At 34.3% G+C, this 10486-nt stretch overlaps 1 protein-coding gene across 1 annotated transcript; it reads right to left on the bottom strand.

The window, feature by feature from the left end:
• Nucleotides 1-31: 31 nt before the first annotated feature.
• LOC123694920 (synaptic vesicle 2-related protein-like) lies at nucleotides 32-10431 on the bottom strand. The gene is made up of 11 exons (XM_045640550.1): nucleotides 10294-10431; nucleotides 7526-7687; nucleotides 4980-5142; nucleotides 4528-4649; nucleotides 3733-3977; nucleotides 3262-3389; nucleotides 2999-3125; nucleotides 2531-2626; nucleotides 1825-2015; nucleotides 539-666; nucleotides 32-210 (listed from the first exon to the last, which is right to left on the bottom strand). The coding sequence occupies exons 1-11, from the start codon at nucleotides 10340-10342 to the stop codon at nucleotides 122-124; spliced, it is 1500 nt and encodes a 499-aa protein (XP_045496506.1). The 5' UTR covers nucleotides 10343-10431; the 3' UTR covers nucleotides 32-121.
• Nucleotides 10432-10486: the final 55 nt, after the last annotated feature.

Genomic DNA, 10486 nt, shown 5'->3' with positions numbered 1-10486 from the left:
GAACGAATTAACTAAATAAAACAAATTATAATTAAAGAAATTACAATCTATTTATTGGCATAATTTTAAATTATTTAAGTACTAAGACGTAAAATAGAATGCTTTAATTTATAAAATATCATTAGAGATCATGAGGTCCTTTTGATGGCTTTTGTAGGTTTTTGAATACGCGACGATCATCTACCAGGAAAGCGGCCAGGACTGCAGACGCTGAAACAAAAAAAAAAAAATGAAATTTAAATGAAGTACCATTATTATATCACCTGCTAAGATCACCTGTATTATTTGTAGATCAATACATACGTCAGGTTTGTTTCAGAATTACTTACGCAAAAAACGGTAAAAATTATTCGGAAAAAATATTCTTACTATAATATATCATAATATTTTTTCCAATGCATGGTCATTGGTCAACCATTAATGACATTTTACAAAATTATGCCCGTGTGAGCTTTTTTATTCTCTGTATAAAACTGTCCCAAACAAGAGCAAAATATAATTTTAATTAATGGATTTTTTATTAATACTATGTACTTACATGTAAACATTGCTGCAAATGTGTAAAATCCGACCTCGCAGTTGTTGACGAGTAAATAGTTTAATATCTGCACCGAAGCGAAGGTTCCTATCCGTCCGCCTGTCATTGTGAGAGCTACTGCAAATACCCTAAAAACATCGATTCACATATTATATTCATATACAACTAGCGGTCCGCCCCGGCTTCGCCCGTGGTACATGTTTACGTTTTCTCTACATAAGAACCATCCTCGTACTTCAAGGGTTCAAGGAATATAATAAAAAAAGAATTATCGAAATCGGTTCAGCCGTTTTCGAGTTATGCGCTTACAAACACATTTTGCGATTCATTTTTATATTATATAAAGATTAAACATAGAGCAGAGCAGTGGTGGCTCAGTGCAGAGCAGTGGTGGCTCAGTGGTGAGACCTCGGACTTCGAATCGATAAGTCCGTGGTTCGAGACCAGGCGAGCGCGCAGGAAATAAATTGATTTTTCAATTTATCTGCGCATGTTGTAATATCACCACTGCTCGAACGGTGAAGGAAAACATCGTGAGGAAACCGACATGTCGAAGAATTAAAAAAGTTCGACGACATGTGTCATCCGCCAACCCGCACTTGGCCAGCGTGGTGGATTATGGCCTGTACCCTCATAGGAGGCCCGTGTCCCAGCAGTGGGATCGTATATGGGCTGATGATGATGAAACATAGAGACTTGGTAAATGCTTGAAAATTAAGACTTTTTAACGGATTTTAAACGCGTTTTATTCGCTATGTTATTTATCAACTGGTTAGGTCAGGAGCATTTTAAGGGGTTCTGTTAAAAAAAATTCTAATTGCTTGAAAATTAAAAAAAAATAATGAAAATATCTACATTGCATAACGCTTTAAAATGAATCCCTTGTAGTATAGGTACAGCCCAATTTTTAATTGTTGGTAAAAAATACTTTAACGTGTATAATACGTATCTAGGTATACACTGTTAAGAATTCTGCAGCTAGTTAATATCTTTTCTACAAGATTACACGTGCAGTGTTTATAAGGATAAAAAATGTTGTGTGGTTTTATGAAACCACGGTAAAAGTGAAACTTTTTTTCACACTATAGACATTTAACTAAAAATTATCGTATTTGTACGATACGTATCGTGCGTCACGCGACATGCGCTACACAGACCAAAAAGTTTGAAACGACGATGTAATAAAAGTTTCACTTTAAAAGAAAAATTTAAATATGTAGTTTGAAATAATTTTAAACATATTAGTCATGCTGCATGCATGATCTTATAAAAATATAGCTATTTACCTCAAATAAGTAGGGAATAATGCGACCCCCATCGCAGCATACAGTCCAGTGACTACGATTCCAATAAGATAAACGAGAAACAGTATCGCACTCCCTATCACATTGGGCACCACATTCACTAGAATTCCGCAAGTGCCACATACAGATGCAACAATAATGACCATGTTACGGCGACCAACGCGATTTATTACCTGTGGAGATAAAAATGAAGATTAAAAATGCTGGATGGCGTAAAAAGCGCGGGAATCTTCGAAACGTCAATTTCGAAGAATCCCGGGCGCTCTTGCGCGCTAGCTCTACAATTCGTCGTTTTCCCGCCATCTGTTACATTTGAAGGCAAAAAGCAAATGGTTGTCTTCAAAAGTTGATATGACAGCGACGTTTCCCTTGACCAAGCCCTTGACCTAACGCCTTTGTATTGCGCTACTTTGTAAAGGGTGTGAATCCACTTGGAATCCACTTATGTAAAGAGGAAAGGCGTTGGTAAAAATAGACAGTTATGTACTGAACTTGTTAAATAGTAAGACGTTATCGAAAATATACCTAAATCTTTTTCGCAAATAAATATGCCTTGAAAAATTTTTTAATTACTGTATTGTATGAGAGCTATCATTTTTTTGGAAAGGGTATTTCTTGAATATGTAATATATTATTAATTGAAAAAAATATATACGATACAAATTGAAAATTATATATAGGTACTTACAAGGCTGATGAGTAGATTGCATACCGATTGTATTGCCCCCATAGCTAAGACTATCAACATTGCTGTGACGTTGAGAGAACAGGGGTCCACATTTGGCTGAAAATAATTAAAAAGTAACTTTAAAAAATTAAAAGCAGTTATGTTATTAAAAGTCCTAAATCCTAACTACAGTATTTCTATCTAATTTTTGAATCAGGCTGCGTCGTTATTTAAAATATCTTAATATTATATTATTATAATGGCGAAAGTTTGTGAGGTTGTGTGTGTGTGTCTGTTACTCTTTCACGCAAATACTTCTGAACCGATTACAATGAAATTTAGCACACATATTGGATTAACTTGGATTAACACATAGGATAGGTTTCATCCCGGAAATCCCACGGGAACGGGAACTATGCGGGTTTTTCTTTCAAAACGCGAGCGAAGCCGCGAGCGGAAAGCTAGTTTGTGTCAAAACAGATAACTCACGTCTGCTTCTGCATTGAGACTCTTATAGAGAACACCACATAACGTTTGGTTGGTTCCTTCTCCTGTTTCTACTATTTGAACAAACTGATTAGCGATGGTTGGCAGCCAGATCAAAAATGATCCTACTCTGAAAAAAATACGTATTTTAGAATTTATTATCAACATTTATCAAGCATATAGGAGCTTGAGAGTCGTTGTAAGCTTAGTTAGGCAAGACAGGCTTTTATCTTCAGTAAAAAATAAATAATAAATTGTTCCTCAACTGTTGAAATACGAAGAGAAGTGTCATAATCACAGTGTTCTTCAGAAGGGGTTTTCTGAAAAGCGGCAGTATCTGCTCTTTGAAATTGGTTGCTTGCTTTTCCACATTTTCTTTTATTATTCCTTCAACCTGCAAAAGTGTATCGTTGTTAAAGTTTAAATGGATTTTTCTTTCTTCGAATGGGCAAGTTTTTTATACAGCTCATCGGGTATCCCGTATCAATTAAATTTGGTAGAGTCATACCAGAGAATAACTTAGGATTATTTATTCGGGTACGAAAGTAAAGTTACGTACGATTCTAATTATTTACGGTGCCTTGTATGGTGAATTTAAAAAAAACTGTATAATCATGCTTATTTCAATGCTTTTATCTTATTATTAACGATTTTCCCACACCCACCACTATCTTCAAAAACATACATTTCACGATTATTAATCTGTTTGATAAGTTATTACCATATCATTGAGGTACCTGCAATTCTTTATCGGTTCCTCTATTGTTTACTCTATGAATTTTCCTTAAAATTGCCAATGATTCTGCTTCATTTCCTCTTGCGTATGCGAACTTGGGGCTTTCCTCTAGTGCGTATATGACGGCAGCAGAAATAAGGCTTGGTATGGAGTATACAATCATGAGAGTTCTCCAGGAATTCCAATAAATGTTTAGGCTCGGAAGATAGATTGAAAATTTTAGCGGAATTATTGGGATTGCGAGTACTGTGAATAAAAGGACAGGTTATAAATTTCCCATAAATTATGATGAATGAAGGAAAAAAAAAATTATCTTGGCGTAACAGAATTGAGCTGGGGACGATTTTACGAATTATTCCAAGAAACAAGACACACCCTTTATCAAAATATTTTGAAACGGCGAATATAAAATGCATTTTTAATAATGCATAAATAATAAAGATTATATATATTGTCACGTGATAAAATTTATAACCCTGTTACTTTTGATTGTCTTATTGCATCTGGGATTAAGGAATATCTTTCTGATTAAAATTAATACAGTTAGTCATAAAACGTTTGTACAAAAATATGAAATTATATAATTAAAATATTTGAATAGTGAATTCATTACAATTTTTGGGATAAAAATTACTATCCTATGTGTTAAGCCAGTTACCACGTGTTCAATTTCAAGAAAATCGGTTCAGCAGTTTTTGCGTCAAGGAGTAACAAACAAACAAACTTTCGGATTTATAATATTAGTGGGATGATTTTAAAATGAAACTATTATGTATAATATAATTTGTTTTATTACCTGTCATCACCCCTTGTCCTAAAAGGGCAAAACTTGAGACGATAAGTACCACGATATTTCTTTTCGCCAGAGGGACACTCTCACTTAACATTGTCATTGCTTGCGAATATTGGCCTGAAGCTCTGGAAGAGATTCTCAATTATTGTAATATCATATTAGCTTTTTAATCTTATAATGAATGTTAGAGATAGAGGCATATTTATTTGCACCAATTTTTGTTGGATGTTATTTTGTAGATCTTGGCCCTTGCACTTCAGAAAACCTAAGTTTCGATGTTAAACATTTGGTATATTAGAACATTATTTTGTCAAACTTACAAAAATATAACGTTAACTAACCACGCGTGTTTCCTCAAAACAATATCCAAGTAGGTACCCGTATGCTCTACATGCATTTTACAATAGTTTTAAATACATATAATATATACTCGCATTTACTAAAGAATTTCTTACAACAAAGCAGCAATAAACTGCAGGCCAAGTAACATAATCCAGTTTACAGAGATGCTGGAGAGAGCGTTGATTGTCGCTGCTGCTAGCAGAGATATGAACAACATGAGGCGCCTGCCAAAGAGATCTGCTAGTACTCCCCATAGCGATCCACCGATGATTAAACCTGAAATAATGAATATTGGTTTATATTTGCAGATTGATATTTATAAATTTATAAAGAATAGAAAAAATTCGATCACGAGGCGGGACTTGAACCCGCATCCTTCGCGCCATTCCGGGGCGGATGCCTAACCAACTCAGCCACTCGTGACCCGCCTGAGCAATCGAATTTATTCTATCCTTTCAGTTTTATGTGTCTTAAGGGACACACCGCGCGCCACCTATTGAGATGATTTAACAACCATCTCAACCAATATGAAGCACTTTTCAGTGAATACAATATTGTAACGATGGAACACGACCTTTTCTTGAATTTATATTTTGAGTTGGTTAGGCATCCGCCCCGGAATGGCGCGAAGGATGCGGGTTCAAGTCCCGCCTCGTGATCGAATTTTTTCTATTCTTTATAAATTTATATTTATAAAGCATTTGAATGCCATAAAAACCAAAAAATATAAATTCAAGAAAAGGTCGTGTTCCATCGTTACAATATTGTATTCACTGAAAAGTGCTTCATATTGGTTGAGATGGTTGTTAAATCATCTCAATAGGTGGCGCGCGGTGTGTCCCTTAAGACACATAAAACTGAAAGGATAGAATAAATTCGATTGCTCAGGCGGGTCACGAGTGGCTGAGTTGGTTAGGCATCCGCCCCGGAATGGCGCGAAGGATGCGGGTTCAAGTCCCGCCTCGTGATCGAATTTTTTCTATTCTTTATAAATTTATATTTATAAAGCATTTGAATGCCATAAAAACCAAAAAATATAAATTCAAGAAAAGGTCGTGTTCCATCGTTACAATATTGTATTCACTGAAAAGTGCTTCATATTGGTTGAGATGGTTGTTAAATCATCTCAATAGGTGGCGCGCGGTGTGTCCCTTAAGACACATAAAACTGAAAGGATAGAATAAATTCGATTGCTCAGGCGGGTCACGAGTGGCTGAGTTGGTTAGGCATCCGCCCCGGAATGGCGCGAAGGATGCGGGTTCAAGTCCCGCCTCGTGATCGAATTTTTTCTATTCTTTATAAATTTATATTTATAAAGCATTTGAATGCCATAAAAACCAAAAAATATAGATTGATATTTGATAACGAAAAACAGTTGGAGATTTAGAAGTCTTGCTCTATATTTTATTTTTTTAAGTGAAATTCCTTTAGGCGCGTTGATAGTAAAATTTCAAGGTCACGACATGGCAATACCGTCACCTTATGGAGTAAGGTAACGATTTTGGTATCTTTGAATATTGTCAAAGAAGTTTCACTTCTGACGCCTGTTCTCGGCACACACCTATTTTTATTTGTGTGTGTCCCGTATTTTTCTGATTATCATGTTAGTAAGTTGTGCCCTTAGTAAGTAAATAATTATTAACTTGAAAACGGAAAATATGGAGTACCTTACCTAAAATTTAACAGTAATTCTTATCGATAACTTTTCAATAAAACATTAATCAATCATATTATGTTGATATAATAATATTATATCAATATTTATAATATTACTATCTAAATAATAAAAGCGTGCTTATGATATAAATAGATATAGAGAAAAGATGACAAGTTCGGAAGCAAGATGTAGGAGTTATTAATTTATTTATCAATTTAATATATACCACACCAAGTACAAGTGATAACTGCGTTAAAAACAACCGACTTCAAACTTGCACTTGCAAAATTTACAAATACCTACAGATAAAAATGCTCATAAAATAAAAACTACTGGGCCTATCCGAATAAAATGTTTATGGGACCAATTCGACACCATCCCGAACAAAAAAAGAATCACGTAAATCGGTTCAGAAACCTCGGAGTAATCGGTGTACATACATAAAAAAAAATATACCGGCCGAATTGATAACCTCCTCCTTTTTTTTTGAAGTCGGTTAAAATATTTACAATCATACAAAATGGATTAATACGGTAGTTACATAAGGCGGCCTTATCGCTTACTAGCGATCTCTTCCGTACTGCAAAAGATAAGAGATAAAGAAGAAAACAAAATGTTACGCGGGTGGCTGTGAAAACTAACAAATTACTTATATGAATTCAAACTATTTACTACTACCTACCTATTAGTTCTTTACAAACACGTCCCTTGCCACGCATCCTCGCACATTTCTAGTGGAAAAGCACCCTAAACGTTATTAAAAAAAAAGAGTGTGTGTACTTATGTACACGCGTTAGAAGTTATACTTCTTTGGCGTATGGAAAAAATACTATCTGAATATACAACTTGAACAAATCATCTTGAATCAATTTTCATACCACCTAGAACTATTTAGGTGTCGGTGTGCGTGCGCATCGTAAAAATTCACTCTCATCATTTTTCTCCATCGCGCCAAAAGAAGTATAACTTCAATATTATTTAAATTAGTATAGATATATGTACCAACGACAGGCCCAGCAGCGAGCAAGCCCCTCTGAGTGACTGTTGTCTCCAACTCACAAGCACTGGCTGGTATGATGATGGTGGTGCAATAGGAGACCGTCACAAACGCGATGGTGATCAGACCTATCCCGGTGACGAGTATGTAGTTGTACAGACCGAAACCTGGAAGAATGAAATAGAAATAGAAAAAAAGTTATTGTAAAAATTTTAAAATAATACAGTTTATATATTTGGGAAAACTAAAGCCTGCGTTAGTTCAAAACTGTGTTACAGGCTTAAGAATCCCCTCACAATTTTAGTAGAATAACAGAATCTATAAATGGAATCAATTTATATGTTCAAGTATGGATTTGTTTATACAAATCCGGTTGAATAATCCAAAACTTGGAAGAAAATGGTTATGGTTAAAAGTGTATATATTTTTAAGTTTTACCTACGAAACCTACGATTCCCGGGCATGGTAAGTACCTATCTAAACTTCGAAAAATTCTTCGAAAAGTTCTTTGGCATATTATGATATATTATGAAGTTAGATATAAGTTACATATTATGTAATATTGACATGATTTTAAAAGAGCAACTATGGAGTTTCTTGCCGATTCTTCTCCATAGATACTGCTTTCCGAATCGGTGGTAAATGTTAAAAATAATTATGTAATGACGATTCGAAAGTGCTACTAAATAGTAGTCTAATTGAATAAATGAATGTTTGAGTTTGAGTTTTGAGTTTGAAAATATTTAAATGCAATTTTATTTCTTTTTAAATTACAGGAATGTTTCGTTTCAGCAAAATTTGCTATCTCCAGCCTTTCAAGTACATTTCCTTGGACCCGTACAAGCTTTCCACTCTGAATCTTTAATTTTTGAAGTGAAACTTATTTATCAGGGTTGGAAAAAAATTTAGTGTTTAAACATTTTTCCGACGCGCCATGTTTTTCGTATCCCTACCACGCGTGATTCGACGTATTTCTATAAAGTTGCATAATGTAAATTACTTTTTGATAAATAAGGTCATAAAGAAGTTTCACTTCACGTGTGTACACTAGAACACGCACACATTTTTTTCTTCTAAACTTTTTGAATTCGATATTATAATGAAACCAAATAAAGTATTTTAAAAAGTTATTACAATGCAATAATAATTGTTAGTACATACCTATAGAAGTTATTGATTTAGACTGTGAATAATTAATGAAATGATTAAAGATACCTACATGCTAATGAACATGTATTTTTAACCGACTTTGAAGCTTACGTGGGGATACAGGTCCAACTAGCAGAACCCCTTTAGATAATTTTAATGTTGAATTTATATTTTTGGTTTATGGCATTCAAATGCTTTATAAATATAAATTTATAAAGAATAGAAAAAATTCGATCACGAGGCGGGACTCGAACCCGCATCCTTCGCGCCATTCCGGGGCGGATGCCTCACCAACTCAGCCACTCGTGACCCGCCCGAGCGATCGAATTTATTCTATTCTTTCAGTTTTATGTGTCTGAAGGATGCGGGTTCGAGTCCCGCCTCGTGATCGAATTTTTTCTATTCTTTATAAATTTATAATTTTAATGTGTTATTATTTTATTCGGGGGGCAAGTATATCGCCTCGCGGCCGCGGCGGTGTTGTGAACAACTCCGGCTGAGTGGCCAGACGGCCGGAGTCTAGAACTCTAGAGCGACAGTGAGGAACCTACGGACTATCTGAGCGTTATCCAGAAGGACTGCCCGCTGTATCCCCACTGTCATGGGCTTAACAGGTAAATCCAACAATATGTAGGGAGCCTCCTGTCAGGAACCATTATTTTATTATACATTGCAAATTGCAAATGAATAAAAATTATACATGATAATTTTAATGTTATATATATACATTGCAAATTTGACGATAAAATTGTTATTGGGTAAATGGGTCAACTAGTACTTACATTTGCATGACCTTCCGACGGCATTAAGATAGTCTATACAATGCATATAATAAGCAATATAATATGTTTATTTGTTTATAAAATGAATACGAAAATAATTATTTTCTTTAGTACCTATGCAATGTTTTAAAAACCTTATTTTTTGGTCACAAAAAACAAAATATTTGGAAAATCCAAAAGTGCACGACTCATAATGCTCATTTAATTATGAAATATAAAAAAAAATATATATATAGATATACAGTCTTGTAGTTTTCGTTTTTTATTAATTGCAATTAAACGACTCTGAATTAATTAATCATTCGCATTCACTGACCTACAATCGTCGATTAGAATATTAAAAAAAAAAATTTAACTCAAATGATGGATTTTTTCACAAGTTATAGTGTTTTCAGGTTTCACACATGACGGACAGGAAAATTTTTTGACCTATTTCGGTGTTTTTTTCCAATTCTATTGAAGTAAATCAATTTTTAAAAAGTATGGGATTAATCTCCATTAAATTATCTCGACAATAGTATGCAAAATATCTTGATTCCGTGAACTAACAAGGCTATAATAATAAGAATAGCTGCAAAAATGAGGCGAAAAAAATTTTTCGATCGTAAAGCACTCTCTGATGCTTCGCATCGTCGTGCAATAGTTTAAAGATATTGTCTTGAGTTTAAGTTTAAATTATTTTTAGATAAATTGATCTTTATTCCATAGGTAAGGTTCCCCAAAGTTACAACGATACCTCATTAGTATAACCGATGATCGATTATTGTGAACAGTTTTTGTCACTGAACGTGCAAAAAAAAATTACTTTCGCGCCATCGAAAAAAAATCTCATTACACCATACCTGTTCTATCCAACGCTTCTTCAAATGTAACCACATTTTTTTCACTCATTTTAATGTTTTCACTAAAAACACCACATGCTAGCGAGCACTTCTGTGAGCGAATATTATCTAACAATAGTAAGGAATGAACGGATAAAGGTGTAATTATCGATATCTCTTTCATAATAATTATTTATGTGCTAAATATACAATA

This window comes from Colias croceus, chromosome 10 (assembly GCF_905220415.1).
Source record: "Colias croceus chromosome 10, ilColCroc2.1".
Taxonomy (NCBI): Eukaryota; Metazoa; Arthropoda; class Insecta; order Lepidoptera; family Pieridae; genus Colias; species Colias croceus.
The sequence above is the reverse complement of the archived record's forward strand: the minus strand, read 5'-3'. Positions and strand labels throughout refer to the sequence as shown.